Here is a 24,723-nt window from a genome sequence, read left to right as displayed (position 1 = left end):
CAGGGGCCCTGGACTGGAGGCAGCAGACCTGAACTCAAATGCCAGCTTTACCACTTACTGTGCTGTGTGACCTTGGGCAAAACACTGTCCCTCTCCGAAGTTGTGCATCCTCTGCTATAATGAGGGGTAATACAGTACCTACTTTAAGGACTGTTTGAGGATTCAATGAGATAATGCATATAGAGTGTTCAGTAAGCGATAGGTAAATGCTCATGCCTCGCTCCCTCCTACCTGGGATGGCAGTTCTGCCGAGCGAGCCCCTGTCTGCTCACATCCAATTGTTGAGACTTCTGATGCTCACCAGGCCACCCTGGCCTGGATCCCATCACATAGCAAACTTCAGGGCATTGTGCTGGTCAGACAGAAAGAGTCCTAGAAGCCAGCCACCAGCATTTGCCCAGTTTCTGCACAGGCACTAGGGAGCTGGTTGGATAAGGACCAGGCAGTTTGTTTCCGGAAGGCCTCAGGTGGATATGTAAGATTTGGGAGCATGGGGGCATAGGGAGTGAACAGGCAAAATATATTTTTGGCTTTTCTCGGTACATGTAGGCAGTTACCTCTGTCTATATAAGGCTGGCCTGACCTCAAGGCCCACAACATCCGGAAGGGGCTTCTGAATCATCAAAAATAGAATCAGCTTTGTTGCGGGGAATTTGTGGGCAGAGGATTCAGAGCCATAAGACAGAAGAGGAAGAGGAAGAGGTAAGCCTTCAGATCTTCCTGAAGAGCCTGGTCTGGGATCAGAATCAGAGATCCATAGAGTATTATTTTCAGTAGAGATGGACTTTTGCCACGTTGCCCAGGCTGGTCTCAAACTCCTGGGCTCAAGTAATCTGCCCACCTCAGCCTCCCAAAGTGCTGGGATTACAGGTGTGAGCTACTGTACCCAGCTGCATAGAATATTAGAGTCACTGAATTCTTCAGCCTTCTTCAGTGTTGCCACTGTCCAGATAGTTTGAGAATACAGAGAAGCAGCCAAATCTTCCTATATTGCTGGTGCTATCCAATAGCAACAGTAGGTGAACCACCAACTCGAACCGTATGCATAATTTAAACTTTTCTAGTAGCCTACTCAAAGTCCACTGATTCAAATGTTAGTCTCATCTAAAAACACCCTCACAGAAATATCCAGAATAATGCTTGACCAAATATCTGGGCACTGTGGCCCAGTCAAGTTGGTATATAACATTTTTTAAATTTAAAAAATTGAATTTTTAAAAACAGAAATCTATTTTAATAAAATATTTTAGTCAATGTAACATATCACAAATATCCTTTTAACATGTAAATAATATAAAACATTGACAGGATATTTTACATTTATTTTCTCATGTTACAATTTTCTACTTATGACAAATCTCAATTTGAACTAGCCACATTACAAATGTTCAATAGCCACACATAGCAAGTGGCTACCGTGTTGCACAGGGCAGCTATAGACCATTTCCATCATTACAGAAAGGTCAGTGGGCAGGGCTGCTCTAGGCCATTAGAACCCGTGACCGCTAATGCTGAAATGGACCTCCCAGATCATGCAATTCAAGTGTCATAGATTCAAATGCTTTCACAAGCCAGGAAAGTGACAGAGTTGACAGAGGAGAGCCAGTGTAAGTCATTAAAGAGTGGTGGGGACTGAGGCTAATGAATGTTTACATTCCAACTTATGATTTCCTCCACAAACTACTCAGCTCCAAAACAATTGTTGCCAGATGCCAATGAGGGTCTCATATTGCTAGATCTGGTATTTTCCTTTCTAAGAGAAGCAGAAATCCAGATTTTTATGTGAAATCTCCTGAATTTTAATGACTAACAAATAATAATTTAAAATTCATCAGGGGTTGGGCACAGTGGCTCACGCTTGTAATCTCAGCACTTTGGGAGGCCGAGGCAGGGGGATCACTTGAGGCTCAGGAGTCTAAGATCAGCCTAGGCAACATGGAGAAACCCCGTCTCTACTAAAAATAGAAAAAATAGGTGGACGTGATGGTGTGCACTTCCAGCTACTCCAGAGGCTGAGGTGGGAGGATCACCTGAGCCTGGGACATGGAGGTTGCAGTGAGCTGAGATCACACCAAGCCAGTGCACTCCAGCCTGGGCCACAAAGCGAGACCCTGTCTCAAAAAAAATAAACATAAAAAAACCAAACTCACTGGGGAGAGGACAAACAAAACCTGGCTGAAGGCTGGCACCAGATTACAAGCTCTGATGTGTCAACCCTTTGTGCCTTACTCTTTTCAAAACTTGTTTCTCCAGACCCCTCCCCAGGCTCCTCCTCCCTGCCCTGCACCCGGGAGGTGGACCTGGAGGGGCTGCATCAAAGCCTGCCTTGCATTCTGGCTCCTGTTGGTGCAACACATAAAATTTCATGTGTCAACTTGGCTGGGCCATGGTGCCCAGAGATTTAGTTATGCATCACTCTTGATGTTTCTGTGAGTATGTTTTGAGATGAGATTAACATTTGAATAAGTGGGTTTCGAGTAGGGTGGATCACCCTCCAGAATGTGAGTGGGTCTCATCCATCAGTGGGAGGCCTGAATATTGCAACAGACTGACCCTCCCTGAGCAAGAGGACGCTCTGCCGCAGACAGCCTTCAGGTTCCAACTGCAGCACTTTTTTGGCTCTCCAGCCTACTGGTCTCCCCATCAGATTTTGGACTCGCTAAGCCTCCACAATGGTGTGAGCCAATTCCTTAAAGAAATCTTTCTCCTTGTCTCTTGATAAGACACACACACACACACACACACACACACACACACACACACACACGCATGCACACCCTGTTTGTTGGTTTCTCTAGGGAGCCCTGACTCCCCAGCAGGAAAGCTGAGGGATGGAGGAGAGGAAGAGCCCACCCCTTCCTGCAGTCACCAAGAGCCAGCTGTGTCCCTGAACCCAGATCCCGTCAGGAAGCTTGCTCCCTTGAGGCCTTGGGCTGGGAGGTGCTCCCCCACTCCTCACTCCCTGATTTCTCAGCACTGGGGTCCCACACTTTTCCTGCGGTCCCCCTACTGTCTGCTCACCTTGTAACTTGACCTTTTACTAAACTCTCTACAAATTAGCTAGTTTGCGTGCTTTCTATTTCCTCTTGAGACCCCACCTATGTGCTCTCATTTCTCAGATGAAAAAATCAAAATCCAAAATAGTAGGCCAGGTGCGGTGGCTCGTGCCTATAATCCCAGTGCTTTGGGAGGCGAAAGCAGGAGGACTGCTTGAGGCCAGGAGTTTGAGACCAGCCCAGGCAACATAGCAAGACCTTGTCTCTGCAAAAAAGTAAGAAAATAAGCCAGGTATAGTGGTGCACACCTGTAGTCCTTTTTACTCAGTAGGCTAAGGTGAGAGGATCACTTGAGCCCAGGAGTTCAAGGTTACAGTGAGCTATAATTGCACCCCATGCTCCAGCCTGGGCTACAGAGCAAGATACAGTCTCAAAAAAAAAAAAAAAAGAGATTTTCTCCAGGTCACACAGCATGTTAGAGATGGAGCCAGGATTCCAATGAGGCTTATTGAACTCCTTGTTTAGTGACTTTTATTTCATCTCCTTTTTACAACTACCATCACCACCTCCATTTCTCCGGCTACTTGACTCTATATCTGTTTGACACTCATATTGGAATATGTCTGTGTGTAATCTGTCACTCTGTGTACCTGTAGTTCATCACTTCTATATGTTCCTGTGTTTTCCTTAGTGTATTTCCTTTATATTTTATTTCAGTACTCCCCTGGTGATGGTCACCTTGGTGGCCTCAAACAACAGTGGCACAAATATCCTTTGACACTGTCTCCTTAGGACCCATGAGGTAGTTTTCTGGGTCATAGGAAATGCAGATAATGAATACCTCTAATTACTGCCAAGTTGTTGGCTGGGCTGACATGATTTCTGCTTCCTTATATCCTACCAGGACTTATTGTCCACTTTTCTTATTTTTCCCAGTCCGATTGGCATGTTGTTGAATTTATTTTAATTTGCATTTCCCTGCAAATTATAAACATGTAGGTTTGGGTGTCTCTTCATAATCCTGTGGGCCATGTAGATATCTCTTTTCAGGATGACATTTCACACGTTTTGTCCACTTTTCTCTTGGGGGCTATGGTAAATGGCTTCCAAACATGGCAGCCCACTGTCCCTCCCCTCCCTGGTGGATGCTGCCCCTACCATCAAGGGCTGGAGTCTATTTCCTTCCCTTCGAACCAGGCCAGTCCTGTGGGCTGCTTTGACCAATAGAATTTGGCAGAATTGACTTCCACATCCTGCCCTTAGAGGCCTTTTAGCTTCGGTTTTTGTAGCTCTTGAAGGCCACTATCATGTAAAGAGGTCCAGGATAGACTCCTGGAGAAGCCACGTGAAGAGAGACCCTGAAGTGTCAGCGGCCACTGCAGACCCTCCAGCCCTAGCAAAACTCCCAGCTCATGGGGCAGAGACAATGCCATCCCCGCAGAGCTCTGTCCAAATGCAGAAACGTGAGCCGAGAAATTGCTGTTTCAAAGTTCTAGGTTTGAGGATGGTTTGTTATGCAGCCATAGATAACAAAAACAGGGTTTTGTTTGTTTTGTTTGTCTTGTCTTTTCTGAGTTGGGGTGCTCCTCATATCTTCTGGACATGAGCCCTTGTTGTATTCCAATGACTCTGTACCAGCCCTGCCATCTCCTTGTTCGCATGCTGCCATGAGCGTACCATAATGGTGCTGCCGCCTTCTGCCCGCAGATCTTTTTCACTAGGAGTGGCAAAGCCCTTCAGGCTTCAAGGACTGAGTAACATCCGGTCAGAGCAAGCTAGGATGCCTTCTCAGGAAAGTTGCAGAGAGACCTGGTAACCAGCCAGAAGAGGCAGACTCTAGATTTCCAAGTGCCACAAAGTTCCAGCTCAGAGCACCCAGCTAATTGAAGCAATCTGCTCATTTGAACCTCTGCACTTGCAGTCCCCCTGCCTGGAACGTTCTCTCCAGAGACTCCCCATCGCTCCCACCTTCTCCCTTCCTCCCACATTGCCATGAGCATCTGGCTGACTCCTTCAGGTCTCAATCTAATGCCACCTCCTCAGAGAAGTCCTCCCCGTCCACCCTGGCTAAAGTAGCCTCTGAGTCAGTTTAACATCTTGGTCATTTTCTTCTTAGCCGGCATCATGACACATGACTTATTTGTTTATCTTCCTATTGCCTGTCTCCCCTGCCAGTGTGTAAGTTCCATGTGGGTGGGACAATGAACCAGAACATGACAGGTTCCCAATAAATGTTTATTGAATGAATAAATGGAAGAAGGAGTGAACAAAGTAATGAACAAAACAGACCCCAGATCAGAGGGAGAGATGGCTTTCTTGTTAATTCTGGTGTAGATTCAAGCAGCAAATATTTACTGTACACTTGCTATGTGCTGGAAATTGTTCTACGAACTGGAGTTACAGCAGTAAAAAAAATACCATTTGTATTTTCATAAATTTATATTCTATAGGGAGAAGAAGATAATAGGAAAATAAGTTATACAATGTCCTAACTATTAAGGAGAAAATATAGCAGAGTAACGGGGTGGAGAGTAATGAGGGTGATATTTTAGACAGGAGGTCAGGGAAGTCTCTCAGGGAAGGTGACACCTGAGCAGGGACTTGAATAAAGTGAGTCGGGGAACCAGACACATATTTGGGAGCAGAGTGTTGTAGGCAGAGGGAACAGCACATGCAAAGGCCCCGAGGCAGGAGAGTTTGAGTATGTGGCTGGAGAGGGGAGGGAAGAGCAGTAGAAAATCAGAGAGGTCAACTCTGTGGAATCCCCAGCCCAGGAATTTGGGGCTTTGAAGCTCTCTTATGTTCAGAAAGGCAAATCATCTCCAGGTCCAATGTTGATTAACTGTCTTTATTTCATGGTATTTTTGATCAGAAGTCTTTGAAATCATGATTCATCTGGTTACAAATCCCATGAGTTTCTCTTTGAATGGACCTCTTGCTTCCAGTCCCATACAACGCACCTCCCACCAGCCCCAGTGGGTTGTAACTGTGATTCAACACTGAGTGCTCACTTGGAAAGGAGGTAGAGCTCAACCTCCCACTCAGAGGGCCTCTCCCACTGCTCTCAGGGAAATGCCCATGATTCACTTATGCTGTATTAACAACGAGTGCAGCTGGGTCCTGCCTTCCCAGCTGGCCAAGCGCTCCCAGGGGAATCTCCACCCCCAGAGGCTTAGGAAAGGGAAGTGTGACGGTTCAGGGCCCCTAGGCTGGTGTCTTTTCCGATACTGGGCTAACACTGGGCCATTCCATTCAGCGGACACTTCCTGAGGGCCTGCGCTCTTCACTGGTATGCCAGAATGCTTCTGCTTGGAACAAAGAGGGATAAACCCTTGAGGGCAGACACCACTTCCAGCCTCGGGCTCATGGGGGCATCTCAGTTTTACCCATATGTAGAAGGGGACAATCTTTTGCTTGCCTGAGACATTTTACCCTGGCCTTTTACAAGGCCCCAATTTATCTTTTGACTTTTCTCTCACCCCTGACAAATGGGGCCTTTGATAATTAAACATGCTTACCACTTAAGGTGGGGCATGGAGAGATCAAGGCCACCTGCTGGGACAAGCAGCAACTGACCACCTTGCAGCCACAGAGGCCTCTGGGGGCCACATGTAGGAGGGTCCTGGCTGGAGGGGTCATGAGTCACCCCATGGGAGGGCAGGTCCCAGGCCTGGCCTGACCCCAGAATTATGGCCAAACTGACCCAGATGAAACAGGAGAATCCTAAATCTCTTGGGTCGAGATGTCAGCTGCGGTTTCTAGAACTTCCCCTGGTATGCTCAGGAGCCCAGAGAAACAGCAAAGAGGCTTTGCACAGTCTCATGTCCTTGGAAAGCTATCTGTCCCTTTCCCTGTCTCTAAGGATTAAAAAAGAATATCTGACTGCTGGTTATCGGCAGGGGTAAAACAACTGGTGCAGAATGGGCACCAACTAAGCAAAATCACACACTGGTTGTGAACAGCTGGAACAACTGGGTTGGAACACTGCAGCCCAGGAAAGTGATCTTTAAAGACAAGGTGGTCTCTCCAGTATAACCGAAAGTAATCACTGGGGGATAATGTTAGCTGTGCCCATGGGAATGAATGGCCTCCTATCCCAACTGTACGAGACAAACACCATGCCAGATTTGTTCACTGTTGATGAAACTGGGCTCTCTTGCATCCTAACGATAAAACAGCTCACTGATAAAGGAGCTTATTTCTCAGGCAGCAGATCTGAGAGATATCTGGGCTTCGAACTGCATGAAAGAGAGAGAAAGTGTCCTAGATAACGGCTCATGGACCTGAGTGGACCACTGGAGGTCACCCTTGCTTGCTGCATCTTGGATTACAGAAAAAGAATTATTTGATTGTTTTGTAGTGTCCTAGCAGCAGGTGATGGCGACAGCCCTTTGAGAGGGTTCAGCCTCAAGGGAGTCCTCCAGGGGGACTCAGAGGGTCTGAAATGTGTCATTGGCCAAGGTGGGTGGCAATGCTGTGACATTGACCGAGTACATATCAGCCCAGTCCGGGAAGGTGCCCAGCTGGAAGATGGTCTGTGCCCAGGTATTCATAGCCAAACTGAGCAGCAGGACACCCATCAGGTTCATCAGGAGGCCTGTCCGCACCTGAAATAGAACCCAGGCAGAGGGAAGGGTCAGCACCTGACCCACCATCCAGATGGAAACATTCAGACTCAGAGACAGGAAGTCAATCACCCAAGATCGCACAGCCAGGAAGTGATGGAGCCAGGACACAGACCCAGGTCGGTCAATGCCTGGGACCCTTCAATCTTTACACTACCCTAGGCTGTCACTCAAAGAGCTACAAGTGTCCCCATTCACTGATGGCCTCTAGGTTCCAGGCATTGTGTGCTATGCAGTTGTCACAGGGTTATGCTGTTTAACCCAGAAAGCAACCTTACAAAAGTTATTCTTATTAATCCCCATTTTATAGAAAAATGAGACCTAGAGAAGTTGACTTGTCCAAGGTCACCTAACTTGAAAATAATCTTGTCTGATCACTAAACACTCCCATCTCACACACATATACACACACGCATGCACACACACACGCATGCATGTACAAACACACATATGTACACATATATAGAGACACACACACACTTCAGGTCCAGTCCAGTCAGGTAGTCCTAGTCAAGACTACCCTTGTCCATTGGGAAGCATTTTCTTCTGTCAGTGGAGAATGTGCCCATCTGCTCCCCACCCTGGCTGGCCTCTTGGACCATTCAGTCCACCTTGGGCTGAAAACCCCTGTTTTCCCACCTGGGTCTCCTGGCTGCCCCGCCTTCACATAGCCCAGCCTGAATCACGTGGTGAGACAGTTACTTCCTTTCTAATTCTCTTTCTGTCTATTCCTCCCAGAGAAAGTCTCCCTTAGGGGTGCGATAGGAAAATAAATCTTGGGGCCCCCAAATCACTAAACTAAAGAGAAAAGTCAAACTGGGAACTACGTAGGGCCAACCTGCCTTCCATTCTATTCAGTCATCCCTCTGTTCACTGAGATGAATGCATAACTGATTGCCTTCTTTGGAAAGGCTCATTTGAGACTCAAAATAATGCAACCATTTGTCTCTTATATACCTATGACCTGGTAGCCCCCTCCCCTCTTTGAATTGTCCTGCCTTTCCAGACCAAACCAATGTTCATCTTACATATGTTGATTGACGTCTCATGCCTCCCTAAAATGTATAAAATCAAGCTGTGCTCCACCCACCTTGGGCGCATGTCGTCAGGACCTCCTGAAGCTGTGTCACGGGCGTGCGTCCTTAACTTAGGCAAAATAAACTTCCTAAATTTACTGAGACCTGTCGCAGATTTTTGGGGTTCATGGGGCCACCATGGCTTCAGCACTTCTCTGCTCCTGTCAGTTGCCCTTTTAACAAGGAGAGGCCCAGAACCTTCTCCAGGCAGCTACTATCAGGGAGAGCTTAATTCTTTTGTTTTTGCCGCTCTGCATTTATTTTTAGGTTTACTGGCCATGGCATATATTAATAATACCGGTTTTCCATTGATGGATGCACTGGAAACATTTCTTCTGGAATATTCTTATTTAAGTTTTTTTTTTTTTTAATGTCAAGCTGATTTAGTAAAGGTGTTAAATAAATATTACCACGGACGGATGGGGGACATATTGCGTGTGCTGTCCTGCCTCTCTTCTAAGGGCACAGAGGTGGAAGCCCTGGCACCTTCGGAGGATTAGAGGAAGCCTGGCCGACGCACTGGGGAAACTGGGGGTGGATTGGGTCTCCCTTTGCCAGGGCCCCAAATTCCTGCTGGTCCCATGTTAGCTACTTCATTAACACCTAACTCATTACTCTCAGGAGCAAACCTGCAGGTGGCCCATTCCTGCCTGGGACTGGCTGACCGGGGGTGCCCCTTGTACCCCTCCACATCTCTTCCAAGTCTCTACCTCTTGGGGACTCCATTTCTCTGGCTGTCTTTTTTCTCCAAATCTGTGCTGTTTGCATGCTTCCCTCTCAGTCTTTTTCTCTAAGTAGCCTCCCTGCTTCCACACTTGTCCCTCCCACCCTAACGATTCACTCCAGCCAGCAGCCGAAATGATCTTCTACAGACAGATGTGAAATCACATCATTGCCCTGCTTACTGAGGGCCCCCACTGTGGTTTGAATAAGATACCAAGTCTGTCCTGTCCCCGCTGTTCCCTGACCTCGTGTCTCCAACCTCATCCTTCTCCAACTCCACTGCAGCCACCCCAACCTCCTGGCCCTGAATTTCTGGAGCACTCGCTGCTATTCCTCACTTCCAAGCCTTTGCACCTGCTGCGCCGTCCGTTGGGACTGCTCTTCTCCTTTTTCTTTGTGAAGCTGGCTGCTTCCCATGATCAGCTCCCATGTCACCTTCCTGGAGAGGGCTTCCCTGCCACCCCTCTCCCCCGTCCTCTTACACTTCCTCACGTTTTATTTCCTTCTGAGCACCTAGCAATATTGAAATTTACATAATTTAAGAAAATCTGCTGAACTTGTTGACGCCTGTCTCCACCAATAGAAAGCACCCTCCTTGGAGGCAGATCAGTGTCTCTCCCGCTCTGCAGTGCCCCCAGTGGCTGGAACATAGAATGCACTCAGTAAATAGTGCTGCAATGAATGAACAAATTAATGAGCATCTCTTTGTCTCCTCTCTTCTCTGTTTGCTCTGTGTCTCCTTTTCTGCCTCGCTCTCACTCTGGCTGTCACTCCCCATGTGTCCTGCAGGGGTCTTGTGTCTGGAGGGCCCGCAACGCTATTGGTTAAGCAGGTCGCCCTTCTTGGCTTTGACAGCTTTGGAAGAGTTATTTGCAAAGCCAGTGGAGAGGGAAAAGGCTGCAGGAGTCAGGAGTAGGAAGGGAGGAGCTGGTTCAGCAGGGACCTTCTGGGGGAGGGAACATATTGCCAATGGCTGGGCCCTGCTGAAAGCTGGTGGGGTCCTCCCACTGCTACAATCCTCAGCTTCTGTCTCCTTCCCAGCTGGCTGAGCACTGAGGCCCACCCCTGAATCCTAGGTTGTGTCTGCTGCTTCTGTCCCCTAAAGATCCTGGGCACGAAGTGGGGTCCAGAGGGAGGGGGAAGTTCCTTGCCTCTGGAGCAAATTTTGGAAAGTAGTCACTAAGGCAGTGTTTCCTGAGATTGTCTAAGTGCAAGAATCATCCCAGAGTCTCTGCTAAATGTATGTTCCTGGTCCCACTTAGAAAGACCTATTCAGAGACTGGGGAGTGGGGTCAGGGTGCAGGAGTCCTGCATAGAGGCCTTGCCCGCCCCCTTGCTGCCCACCCACATCCCAGGGCCTCTGCTGGGAAATGCCTAGACTCACCATGTCTTTAACCAGCAAATGTCCAGAGGCAAAGGCGATGGAGTTGGGGGGCGTTGAGACCGGAAGCATGAAGGCAAAGGAGCAGCCGACTGTGCCCGGAATCATCAGATACAGGGGGTGCACTCTCAGGCGGATGGCCTGGGCCAGGAAAAGGCGGGAGAGACCCGGAGAGAGAGCAACACAGAGCGACCACAGCAAGAGAGAGAGAGGCAGTTGGAAAGAGGGGCACAAAGACATAGAGACAGAGCGACAAAGACATCCATAGAGATTGGCAGAGTAGCAGAGAGCAACAGGGACAAGTGAGAAGAGAGAGAGAGACAGAGAAAGAGGCAGTCAGAAAGATACACGCACAGGCAGAAACACACACAAGCAGGTAAGAAGAGAACCAGATCGAGAGAGAGGTGGAGAGAACATTGCCAGGGTTAGTGACATTCAAGGGCCACACTGTGGTTTGCTCAGGGATGGGCTGGGGTGATGTACCTAGAACACTCCTTCTCCAACGTGAGAGTGCAGAAAAGCACTTGGAGGGCCGGTTAAAGCCCACATGGCTGGCCCCACCTCACCCAGAATTGCTAATTCAGCAGGTCTGGGGTGGGACCCAAGAATCTGCATTCCTGACATGTTCCCCCGGTGCTGCTGATCTAAGGACTCTACACTGAGAACCAGGGCTTTAAAACACTTCCCCTGCCTGCTCCTTCCCTCAGCCAAACAATCTCAACCCAGAGTTGGCCGCCAGATACCTCTTGTTGGGGGCATCCCTGGATTTCAGTGAGAAAGAAAGCTCACCGGAGCATCTGTTGGCAGCTCTTCCAAATTTCTAAGACTGTGTGTATCAAGCCCCCTGTGAGCTGGCCTCAGCTAGTGGGCCACCAGTTTGTCACCTCTCCTGCCTACAATTCATACTGATCACTTTTCTGGCATTTTACTTAAATAGGATGTTTTTGGGCCTTCTGGGGAATTTTTGCAACCCAAATCATATTTATTTTCTCAAAATCTCTAAAATCACCCTCTTGCATGTAAAATGTTGTTTGATTTTGATGATAAGCAAAGTTTACAAGAATGTGTCATTTGCAAGTGTCTTTTCCAGCAAAAGCTGCCCCTTACAGACCTGGCTGGGTTCTGTGCTCCCTCTCCTTCCCCATACCGCCTATAATACTCCCATTTCTCTCAGTCACCAGGTCTCCCTGAGGACTCGCACCCCATACTGCTATAAAATGGTGAACCACTTTAGAGGGCAATTTCCTCATCTCTAACAACATTTTAAATGCACATGCTCTTTTACCCAGGAATCTCAGTTATAGGAATTTCTCTAGATGTAATCAATGATGCATAGACAAGGCTCAGGTGACGCGTCACTGTTGAGTAACTGCAAAGTCTGGAAATACCAATATTTCCACTGGGCAGAGAGACTGCTTAAATAAACCAACAACTGTCCATTTATAATGGAATATTCTCCAGTCATTGAAAAATAACACACTGTATATCTGTGTGCTAACACAGATAAATTGATGCATAAAATAAGCAAACAGAAACCAAAGACAAGGTGCTGCAGGTATGTGTGCTGGGGCATCACTGTTTGCATACAAAGCATTTACTTGCAACATTGGTTTAATTTTATCAGTGTGGGTTACATTAAGGTAATTATATGGTCTGTTCTTTAATCTGTTTAAATATAAAACTATATTGATAGTTTCCTTTTTAAAACTCCTAGTATAAAATCTACCTGATCATGTATATATTGTTCTTTTCATTCAATCATGGTTTCATCTTGCTATGTGCATTTCTTTTTACAGGAGATTGAATCACAGCTTTCTCTTCCCTTGCTCTCCTTATCTGGTTTTGGGGTCAGGGTTTTGCTAGCTATAAATTGAGTGGCCATGTCTATTTTTCTATGCTGGTGAACAGTTCGGGTGAGTTGGGAACTCTCTGTTCCTTGCAAATCTGCTAGCTCTCACCCAGCAAACCACCTAGGGCTGGTGATTTTGTTTTTGTGTTGAGACAGGATCTGGCTCTGTTGCCCAGGCACCTGCCATTCAGCCTGGCTACTTTTTGTATTTTTTGCAGAGATGGGGTCTCACCGTGTTGCCCAGGCTAGTCTGGAACTCCTGAGCTCAAGCAATCTGCCTGCTTCAGCCTCCAAAAGTGCTGGGATTACAGGCATGAGTGGCAGAGCCCGGCCTGGGACTGGTGATTTTTAGCCCAGGAGTTACCAGCTGGGTAGGGGGAAGGATTTGTTCCCCTGACGGGGATATCTGGGAGTGCTAGGAGACTTTGGATTGTCATGATTTAGGGAGGCGCCACTTGTCTCTAGTGAGCAGGGTCCAGGGGCACCACTACACACCCTGTAGGGCACGGATCAGCCCCGTACAGAGAATGATCCAGCCCCAACTATCAACAGCGTTGAAACCCCTGTTTTAGAGGGAGGCTACTGCTTTGCTTACCATTAGAATTTCTCCTATGGCCATTTGTTTACTCAGATTTTCTACTTTTTCTTAATCCAAAATTGGCAATTTACCTGTTCTAGAAAACTCTCCATGTCACCATGGGTTAATTTTCCCAAAAGAGAGAATTGGGAGCACTTTGAAAATATTTACTCTATGTATGCATTTTTTGAAGGAAAACATCCAGTATTTAAAAAAATTGTACTCTGGTTCTGACAATGTATTTTGGAAGACAGCAATAGCAACTGTAGCCCCCAGCGAAGCTCCCTTGGCAGGGGAAGATTTCTGAATGTGTGTTGGGGGAGGGGTGCTCCCGTCTTCCCCAGAAGGACCCTCACCAGCTCTGCCAGGACTGGCAGGAAGATGATGATGGTGGCCGTGTTGCTGGCAAACTCAGTGAAGAAGGCGATGACCACAGTGATGAGCAGTACAGCCAGGGCGGGGGGCACATTCTCCAGGGGGTGCAGCTGCCCGCCAATCCATACAGACAGCCCCGATTCCTGCGGAGGGAAAGGCATTCCTTCATACCCCAGCCCATCCCCAGCTGCCGCCCCCCAAAGAGGGTTAGGATAGATCACAATGACAACCGTACCCCTTCCCAGATGGGGAGACTGAGGTGCAGAGAGGGGAGGTGACATGTCCAATGTCACACATTCGAGCCAAGGCCACACATCTGAGCCAGCAGCCTCTCTGCTTCTTGAACTGCTCCCCACTCTATCTCGTACAGGCCAGGGACCCAAACCCCTGGGTCTCCAATAATCCATTTGGTTCTAGAACCCCTAAGCGCCGATTTAAGTGGGAGAGGGAAATCAAACCAGACCCTCAGTAGTAAAACTTCTCATCCCTCTAGTGAAGGTTATTAATTACCCAAATAGTAATAGTTACTTTTATAAAATATTCATTATTTTTATAATTATTATTTAATAATATATTAATACGTATGAAATATATATACAAGATTTGCTATATATCACATATAAAACATGTATCAGATATACATCAACTACAACACAATCAATGTAATTATCAATAATAATGATATTTATACGCCTGTAATCCCAGCACTTTGGGAGGCTGAGGTAGGCGGATCACTTGAAGTCAGCAGTTCGAGACCAGACCAGCCAACCTGGCGAAACCCCGCCTCTACTAAAAATACAAAAATTACATGTGTGCCTGTAATCCCAGCTACTCAGGAGACGAAGGCACGAGAATCGCTTGAACCTGGGAGGGAGAGGTTTCAGTGAGCCAACATCACGCGACTGCACTCCAGCCTGGGTGATAGAAACTCTGTCTCAAAAGCTATATATATATATATATATATATATATATATATATGTATATATATATACACATAGACAGTAATAAGGATAATTATTACAATGATAATACAAATATTAACATTGCATTATTATTCATTGTCGTAAGAATCACCATTATTGAGGCTTTACAGGGGACCAGGCACCTGCAGGCATTAGCTCCTTGACTCCTCCCACCCATCCCAAAAGGTAAATATTGGTTCGTGTTTTACTGAGGAGGAACTTCAGCCTGAAAAAGTTTTTGTGACTTGCCCAGGATCCCTAAAAGTAGTGCCTGAGACACCCATCTACCTCCATAAGATGATGTGATTCTGCAAAGCTCCCCGCAAATCAGCATCTTCCTCTGGACCCATCAGTCTGTCACCTTGTCTCTAAATTAAGAGCAATGCCCAGTGCTGACTCCAGTCCTCCAGGGCAGAGACGGGTAGAGAAGTTCACCGAGACTCCACTCGCCTGTCAGTGCTGCAGAATTATTTGGGCGCTCTCTCTGCTGACTTCTCCAGAAGTTACCCTATTTACCAGTGTATAACATCTAGAATACTCTTCCGCACCTCTGTCCTCTCACCATCAAATGCATCCTTAAATAACTGACCCAGCACATCATTATAACCACAAAGCGGCAAAGCTGAGGATGTCAAAACATGCTCAATGCTGCCCCCTGGTGGAACTGTGATGCAGCAAGATCACGATAAAGCTACCGTTTGTTTAGACCTAGAACAAAGCTGTAGATTTTGGAGCTGATCTAGGGCAGAGCTGGGTTAGTCCGTTAACATTCAGAATCCAATGTATTGCTACCATAGCCATTTTATCAACCCAGTATACCAAAGACACTTTATATATATTTTTTATTTTTAATAGAAAAGCCCCTGCTTACTCAGAACTTAAAAATTTCATAATCAATTCTAGAAGACAGCATATAGGGCCAGGCGTGATGGCTCACGCCTGTAACCCAGCACTTTTAGAGGCCAAGACGGGCAGGTCGCTTGAGGTCAGGAGTGCGAGATCGGCCTGGCTAACATGGTGAAACCCCATCTCTACTAAAAAAAAATACAAAAATTAGCCAGGTGTGGTGGTGCACGTGTGTAATCCTAGCTACACGGGAGGCTGAGGCAGGATAATCGCTTAAACCAGGGAAGCGGAGGTTGCAGTGAGCTGAGATCATGCCACTGCACTCCAGCCTGGGTGACAGAGTGAACGAGACTCCATCTCAAAAAAAAAAAAAATAGAATACAGCATACAGTTTTTACATAAATAAAATAGTACACTTGCCCCTACAATTTGACTTAAAAGTTACCTTCAACGTAAGAATAATAAATACTTAGAAATATCTTTCCCCAGAAGAGTCCTCGTGAAACTAAGGTGTTTCTGGTACATCTGCAGTTTGTCTGCTAGCCTGGGGAATATGCTAAGTGGCAGCGTGGAGGCCACAGCCCCTCTCCTGGCTGCAAGGAGTGCTGCAGGGAGAAAATGGGACCTCTGGTTTTTCCCATAGGCCACAGCTCTGGCAAAGAGTCTGACCTGACAGCTCTGTGTGCAATTAAACGGAGAGGGGCTAGAGAGAGGGAATATTAATGACTCGGGCAAGTGAGAAGCCAGGAGCTGCCCCGTAGCTGGGCCTCTGAGTGACCGGGCTTCCAGCCAGCGTCCCCGCAGCCACACAGGCCTTGGCGCAGCTCCAGCGCTGGAGGGAGGTCTGGCAGCTTCCTAAGAGAGGAAAACCCCTGTTGCGTAGGGTTCTACTGGGGACTCTAAAGGGACTTCACCTGCCGTTTCCCATTTTATTTTATTTATTTTTTTGAGACAGAGCCTCACATTGTCACCCAGGCTGGAGTGCAGTGACACAATCATAGCTCATTGCAGCCTCTATCTCCCGGGCTCAAGCAAGCAAGCCTCCCACCTCAGTGTCCTGAGTAGCTGAGGCTACAGGCACACACCACCATGTTTGGCTAAATTTTTTTAAGTGATTTTTTTTGCAGAGACAGGGTCTTACTATGTTGCCCAGGCTGGTTTTAAACCTCTGGGCTTAAGCGATCCTCCTGCCTAGGCCTCCCGACGTGCTGGGATTACAGGCATGAGCCACCACGCCCCAGCTTCTTTCCCATATTCTTAGGAATTGGAAGCTTTGTTTCCTTGGAAACACACAGCCCTACAGTATTCCCAGGGACTCCAGGGACCAGCAACAGCCAAGGTCAGAGGTGGCATGGCCAGAAGATAAAGAGAAGGGGCTCTGGAGTCAGACTGAGTTTGCTTCCCAGCTTAATCCTTTCTAGCTGTCACTTAACTTCCTAGGCATGTCACTTAACCTCTCTGTGCTAAAATTTCCTTATCTGTAAACCAGGGATAATGTGAGTGCCTGCCCCAGAGGGTTACCGTTGGGAGAAAAGGAGTGAATCTATAAAGGGCCTAGGAAAGTGGCTGGGCGCTTGGTTAGTGCCTGCCATAACCAGTAGCATGAAGTCACAAGATGCCTGAAGTGGTGGAACTCAGAAATCGCCCAGCGCAGTGGTTGTCAAATTATGTTCCTTAGTGGCCTTGAAGATGACCAGAAGTACCCAAGGCCACCTTGCAAAGATGGGAGGTGGGGAGACTGAGTTGGTAGAGTAATGTTTCCCTCTTCCTCCTGTTTTCTTACTTCAACCAGGTCCTCTTGGTGTCTTTGATATACAGTAGAGGAGCATCTTAAAAGGAGGTTTGTTATGGCATAAGTTCAATATTTGAAGTCAAAATCTCCTGTGGCCAAAACACCCTTGAAAATCTTTTAAAAGGCTTTACAAAACACAACAGGCTCAGCTGTGGGCATACAACTTTGTATAATAATTCTTAGGTAAAGAGACCAGTGAATTTGATTAAAGGAAGGAAAAAAGACAAGGCTTTATGCACATGTATAAACATTCAAACCACTGCACCATTTACAAGCTGTGTGACCTTGGGCAAATTAATTAACATCTCTGTTCCTTGATTTCTTTCAGCCATTGCAGTAAGGATTAAATAAGTGCACACAAAACAGTCTATGTCCATAGTAAGCACTGAATATGAGCTATCATTTAATCTAACAAACACAATACAGTGCTTACTCTGTGCTGGGCACTCTTCTAAGTCATTTGTAAATATTAATCTTCATAGCCCCCTCATGGAATACAGATTACAGATGCTCCTTGACTTACAGTGGAGTTATGTCTCAATAAGCCCATCACAAATTGAGAATATTGAAGTGGAAAATGCATGTAATACACCTAACCTACCTGTTCACATCATAACTTAGCCCAGCCTACCTTAAATGTGCTCAGAACACTGACATTAGCCTACATCGGGGCAAAATCATCTGGCAATGCTATACACTGTAGAATATCTGTTGTTTACCCTTATAATTGTTCAGCATCTACAAGAGAGTATCCTACCAGATATCACAGCCTGGGAAAAGATCAAAATTCAAGATTCTAAGTACCTTTTCTACTGAATGCATATCACTCTTTCACCATTGTAAAGTTGAAAAATCATACGTCGAATCACTGTGAAGTCAGGAACCATCTGTACAATTATCTCCATTTTATGGTTGAAGAAACTGAAGCACAAAAAAGCTCAGTGATTTGCTCAAATAAATAATATGACGTACCCTAGTAAGATTCAGAATCTGGATCTTAGTCATGTCATTAGGCTTGTCTGTCCAATAAAATGAGGGTAATAATAATTGTATTAGTCCATTCTCGCTCTGCTAATAAAGACATACCCGAGTGTGGGTAATTTATAAAGGAAAGAGGCTTAATTGACTCACAATTCAGCATGGCTGGGGAGGCCTTAGGAAACTTACAATCATGGTGGAAGTGGAAGCAAACACGTCCTTCTTCACATAGTGGCAGCAAGAAGTGCCGAGCGAGAGGGGGAAGAGCCTCTTATAAAAAATCATCAGATCTCTTGAGAACTCACTCATTGTCACAAGAACAGCATGAGGGTAACCGCCCCCAGGATTACATTACTTCCTACCAGATCCCATGACATGTGGGGATTATGCAAACTACACAATTCAGGATGAGATTTGGGTGGGGACACAGCCAAACTATATCAATAATAAAGATGACAGATTTCTGGCAGAAAACGAGGAATGGGGAGAATACACATTTTCTCCTTACCTCTATCACCGCAACATATTTGTAAGTAAGTTTGTTATGGCAACAGAATAAGATCAACCTTTCATCAATGAGTTAATGCAATAATAACAGTAATAATAATAGTGAAGATGAGTGTGGCTCCTGGTTTGAGCCCCCAGAGTATATCACCACTCTTCTGGGTACTTTCCATACATTATGTTAGCAATTCTCAAAGCAGCCCATCTTGTAGGTCATAGCAACAACGATGTGTTAAGCACCATTATGCACCCGGTGTCTTCTAGGTGCCTAGAACAGTGGTGGGTAAGACAGACATGGTCTCTGCCTGCCCTCATGGAGCTTCCATTCTAGTAAGAGATACAATCAATAAACATGCCCACAGGATCATTTTGGGGGTAGATGTGGTATATAGGAATAGGCAGGGTCATGAGAGGAAGAGGGACTGGGGTGGGAGGCTATTCTAGATGTGGGAGCTTGGGAGGGCATTTCTGAGGGGCTGAGACCTGAAGAGTGAGGACTCAGAGCTCTCAGGACGAAAATTCAACAGAGAAAGGGAAGATGCAAAGGCTGTGGGGTGCATGTGAGTCTGCTGTGGCTGAGGAAGGGGCCAAGGAAACTGGAGGGGTGTTAGGAGGGAAGAGAGGTAGGTGCCAATGTTGAGACCTACAGTGTCCCATACAGCTTTCTGTGTTGGCCAAGGGAAACCTTGGACTTGAGTTTAAGTCTATGCAGAGTCATGACTATACGGTTTTGTGGCAGGAGAAAACTGTAGTGAGGACCCTAAGTGGGCTTAAGTGAGTTGCCGAGGCTCAGAGTAAGCACTAGGATAGGCTCCCTGCTCTTCAGAACCAGCGCTGGGGGCCCACACACCCAGGCTCACCCTGGATTGCATCCAGGGACCTCCGCTCCTCAGGAGGTTGCCAGGCTGTGTTCTGATGAGAGCGTGTGGCAGGGGCCAGGAACCAGGATGTGCCATAAGCATTCTGGTCGCTCCTGGGCCAGGCTGTGGCTGCCTGGGGAGGGGATGGTACGGCAGAGGCTGGGGAAAGGAACAGCTACTACACAAAGCCCCTGTTGAAGAGAAACTCCGGCCAGCTGCCCAGGGCTGGGCTCAGAGCCAGGGTGTCCTCTCAGCATGCCCAGTGTCCCGCAGCCCAGCCTCCGCTGAGAGCCAGTGCTCCCCACACCACTCCTGGAGCTTAGAGAAACCTCTGGATCAGGGTCATCTCATCCAGCCTCCTTCCTCTAGGCCAGGCTGGGCTCAGATCACTGAGGTAAATGGCACCATTTCCACCAAGTTGCTCAAGCCATGAACCTCCACATGATTCTTGATTTTGATTTTCCTTTTCCTCAGTATCTAACCATAATAACCAACTGTGCTGGGCTGTGTTCTCATTTCTCTGCATATATTGACTCACTTAATAGTCATGACAACTTTACCAGGTGGGTGCCATTGTGATTCCAATTTTACAGATGAGGAAACTGAGGCCCAGAGAGGTTTAGTAACTTGACAAAGATCATACACCTAAGAAGTGGGAAATCTGTGATTCCAATCCAGATGGTCTGGTTCCATCGTACCTCAAGCTTCTTCAAGATCTGGATAACATGTCACTTCCTTCAGGAAGCCTTTCCTAAGACATCCCCAGCAGGAGGCAATAGCATAAGTCAGATAGACATGAGCTCAAATCTTAGCCCTGCTACTAATGAGCTGTGTTACCCAGAACCAGTTACTTAACCTCTTTGGGTCTCAGGATTCCTAAAATGGAGACAAATAACAGTACTTTTGCTCATCTATTCCTTTGTTCCCTTTGAAGTCTATATCATTATTTATGTGTTTTTTAATAAATAAAGTAAAACATATTTTATTTAAAAAAGAGCAACTATGTAGAGAGCCTGAATGTGCCACCCAGATCCCCATCAGTGGAGGTCTTGTTGCCCCAGCTAAGGGAGTGCAGTCGGCTGTCTCAGACCTCAAAAGCGGCCTCACTTGAGGTCATACCTGCACCTGGGGCAGCTTGTGTCCCCAGACAGATGGATGCTGGGATACAAGGACCTGGCTATCTCTGATTACTCGGACTGCTTCTGAAGACCATCTCAGCTCCAGTGCTCCTGTGGGGCTGGGTCTGCCTCCAGCTGCTTTTCTCCCTCTGCACTCTCCTGCTTCCTTCCTCTCCCTTCCACAGTAACCCCAAGGGCACAACATAATGAAGCCCGTGCTTGTGAATCTCCATCCCAGAGTCTGCTTCCTGAAAGCCCAACCTACAGAAACCATGACATGAGGATTTATGAGCTGGTGTACATGCAGTTTTTAGCACTTCTTATCGGCTATATGTATCGGGCAGTTATTCTTTAATTTTTTCCAACAACCCTGTAGAGTAAGAACTTTGAGCCTCAATCTATGGAGGAGAAAAATAGGAACCCAGAGAGGTTAAGAAACCTGCCTGACGTGTCCCAGCAAGGAGTGGTAGAGCCTAGATTGACCAGGTACTGAGATTCCCAGGCCTGGGCTTCTGCCCAGTGTACACGGTTAACAGTTGTCCAACATTGTAACTTCATTTGAAACTGAAAATTAAAATTGAATTAATAAGAGAAGCAGTAAAAGAAGTAATTTCAGCTTCCCTTAACCTTAACTTCAGATGGACTTTTAATTGGCTGTGGTTTTTAATGCCTCAGTTTACAAGGCGTTCGGGGTGGGACGGAGCTCAGCCACGTGAGCTTTGGCTTCAGATCCTGGCTCTACCGTCTCCTGGCTGTGCAAACGTAGGCGAGCTATTTAGCCTCCTTTTGCCTCCAATTCCTCATCTTTAAAATGGAGACGGTGATAGTTTCTGATTCAGCGGTGTTTATAAAGATCAACTGAGTCATATTCGATTCACGAAGCACTTCAAACAATGGCTGGCATGTGCAAAATTCTAGAGTGAACAATTTGGAGCCTGGACTCTGAAATCAGGGAGAGTTTGAACCCCAGCTCCCAAGCAGAATACAATTGTAAGAATTTAAGAGGGTTGCTTAGTTTTTCATGTCTCAGTTTTCCTATCTGTAAAAAAGGCATAAAAGCATTACCCAGCTCTTAGGGCTGGTGTGGTGATTCAGTGAGATAATCTGTGGTGACAGATGCCGGATGCTGACGTTGCACTGCCTCTGAGCTGGGCTGGCTGACCCGCACTTGCACACCCCGGAGAGTGAGCACTCCCTGCAATTCTGCACTCCGCGTGCCTCATTTGCTCCACCCTGGTCCCAGCCCTGACTTCAGAGCTCACAAAGCCCTCTGGAATAACATTAATAATAACATCCGTGAACTAATTAATATCACTATCTAGGACTTATATGAGAGTGGTTAAGAGCATAGACCCTAGAGCCAAACTGCCTGGATTCTAATCCTGACTCCATAGCTGTGTGACATTAGGTAAGGTACTTTATCTCTCTGTGTCTCAAGTTCCTTATCTGGAGAATGGGCATAATAATGGTATCTACCTTATAGCTTTGTTGGGAGGTTTAAATGAGTTAATGTGTAAAGCATGTTTCTTTCTTTTTTTTTTTCTTAGAGAGGAGGTCTTGCTCTGTCAGCCAGGCTGGAGTGCAGTATTATGATCATGACTCCACTGTACTCCAGCCTAGGACCACCACACCTGGCTGATTTTTTTTAACCCCAGCTCTAAAAAAAAAAAAAAAAAAAATACAAAAGAAAATTAGCTGGGTATGGTGAAGCATCCCTGCAGTCCCAGCTACTTGGGAGGCTGAGGTGAGAGAATTGATTAAGCCCGGCAGGTTGAGGCTGCAGTGAGCTGTGTTGGCACCACTGCACTCCAACCTTTCACTCTGTCTCAAAAAAAAGACAGAGAGAAAAAAAGATTGAGGGTCTCACTATATTGCCCAGGCTGATCTTGGACTCCTGGCCTCAAGCCACCCTTCCGCCTCCACAAGCATGTTGAACAGTGTCTGGCATTGGGTGAGCACAATATGTTGTTATCCCTCTGAAGTCACAGAGCCCTCGAGTCCTAGTATTATTAGTATTAGTATTATATTAATATTTTGCCCATCATGAGCTCCTTAAGGATTCAGGTCATACTCATTCCTCTCTTTCTCTGTAGCACCAGGAGTGAACTATGATCATCTCAGTTTGGCAAGTGAGGAAACCGGCTGTGCCCCCGGGGCCCGTGCAGCTCACCTGCTCTGATCCTGGTGCTGCAGCCAGCACTGGGACCCGCCCACACCTGCCTCCCGCTGTTCCTGCTGGACTGGGGAGCCAGGGGGTCTTACCTCACAGCCTTTGGCCATGGCGAAGCCCCCTCCCAGGAGAAGGATGATGTTCCAGGGCACCGTCTCCTGGGCCTTCTTCCAGGTCAGCAAGGGCTCTGTCTCTGTGTTGGGAGCTGGGCAGAGAGAGGGATTCAGCACACACACACTCAGGGCCGCTCAGCCTGAGGCACAGGCCACCAGCCCTGCAGCCCCATCTTACTGAGGACACTCAGGGGTCCCCAGGAAGCCAAAGTGTGGGTCAAGCATTTGACTCGGAGCTTTAGGGAGAGAGTGCACAGGCATCGTGATAGGTGGAGCTGCTCTACTCCCAGTGAAACTAACTTTCATGGTTCCCACAGCTTTTGGGAGTTTTTGGAAACTCCACATGCAGGATATCACTTAAGTCTCCCAACAGCCCTTAGGCACAAGTGCTATTTTTACCCTCATGTACAAGAGAAAAGGCATTCTTTGCACTGGAACATGTACGGAGAGGAAAGAAAAAGAGGAAGGAAATTTAGAAAAATAGAAACAAAGGGTATTTTTGAGCCCCGAAATGATGGGATGATTTTTATTTCCTCGAAAGAGGCAGCGCTGCAGTGGTGAGGACAGTGGGCGGGGGAGTCAACAAACTTTCTGCAAGGGGTTAGCAAGTGAATCGCTGAGGCTTTGCAGGCCACACAGACAGTCTCTGTTGTCACTACTCTGTCATTGTAGCATGAAAACAGCCAGAGACCATACCTAAACATGTGGGCATGGTTGTAAATAAAACTCTATTTAGAAAAGCAGGTGGTGGGTTGGACCTGGCATGTGGCTGGTAGTGTGGCATCCCTGGGTTGGGGGCATAGGCTTGGAGACAGACCCTCCTCAATCTTGGCTTACTGCATGCCCTTCAAGTGACTTTGCCTCCCTGAGCCCCGTTTCCTCAGCTGGCACATGGCACAGTTACAGAACCAGGGGGGTCCCTGTGAACACGAACCAGAACAATGATGGATCTGCAGGGAGATGAGGCATTTCCAGTTAGCTGATAGTTGCATCCGCAGGGTCTAGAACAGTGCCTGACACCTGATGGTTACTCCATAAATATTTGTCAAATAATGTATATGACACACTTAGACCCACACCTGGTGCGGGGCAATCACTCCTGAAATAGGACTTCTCTTGGCAGGCTGTGACCAGGGAAGCAGGGAGGATGGGTCTGACTCCTTTAAGGCAGTTTGCCATCTCCCAGGACACTTCCTGGTCAAGCAGTTATGGACATTTTGCTTCTCCTTTTGAGCTTTTTCCAAATGTTACACAGTGGTTTACCTAAAACAAGATTTTATAGTCAGGAAATAAAGATAATAAAAGCTACTTAATGAAATCCTTCTACCAGCAAGCATGTAGTCCACAAGTGTATGCAGCCCACAGGTGTATGCAGTCCGCAGGTGCATAATGCCCACAGGTGTATGCAGCCCACAGGTGCATAATGCCCACAGGTGTATGCAGCCCACAGGTGTATGCAGCCCACAGGTGCATGCAGCCTGCAGGTGTATGCAGCCCACAGGTGTATGGAGTCCACAGGTCTATGAAGCCCACAGGTGTATGAAACCCACAGATGTATGCAGTCCACAGGTGCATGCAGCCCACAGGTGTATGTGGCCACAGGTGTATGAAGCCCACGGGTGTATGCAGTCCACAGGTGCATGCAGCCCACAGGTGTATGCAGCCCACAGGTGTATGAAGCCCACAGGTGTATGCTGTCCACAGGTGTATACAGCCCACAGATGTATGAAGCCCAGAGGTGTATGTAGCCCACAGATGTATGAAGCCCACAGGTGTAT

General features: G+C 47.1%; 1 protein-coding gene across 7 annotated transcripts in view; it reads right to left on the bottom strand.

Annotated features, from left to right (window-relative positions):
- Window positions 1–5,213: 5,213 nt before the first annotated feature.
- SLC13A3 (solute carrier family 13 member 3) overlaps window positions 5,214–24,723 on the bottom strand; it is a 121,409-nt gene continuing 101,899 nt past the window's right edge. For 6 of the 7 annotated variants that reach the window (XM_063634248.1, XM_063634251.1, XM_063634250.1 and 3 more), the window contains 4 exons: window positions 22,925–23,037; window positions 13,584–13,745; window positions 10,805–10,942; window positions 5,214–7,603 (listed from right to left, as the gene is read on the bottom strand). In XM_063634248.1, coding sequence (XP_063490318.1) covers window positions 7,427–7,603; window positions 10,805–10,942; window positions 13,584–13,745; window positions 22,925–23,037 — 590 coding nt within the window. In that variant the 3' untranslated portion in view covers window positions 5,214–7,426. Of the gene's footprint in view, window positions 7,604–8,573; window positions 9,934–10,804; window positions 10,943–13,583; window positions 13,746–22,924; window positions 23,038–24,723 lie in introns of those variants that run through there. The other variant, XM_063634249.1, reaches the window with a different exon arrangement.

The sequence above is a fragment of the Symphalangus syndactylus genome, chromosome 24 (assembly GCF_028878055.3).
Source record: "Symphalangus syndactylus isolate Jambi chromosome 24, NHGRI_mSymSyn1-v2.1_pri, whole genome shotgun sequence".
Lineage (NCBI taxonomy): Eukaryota > Metazoa > Chordata > Mammalia > Primates > Hylobatidae > Symphalangus > Symphalangus syndactylus.
Note: the sequence above shows the minus strand (reverse complement) of the source record. Positions and strands in the feature narration are given on the sequence as shown.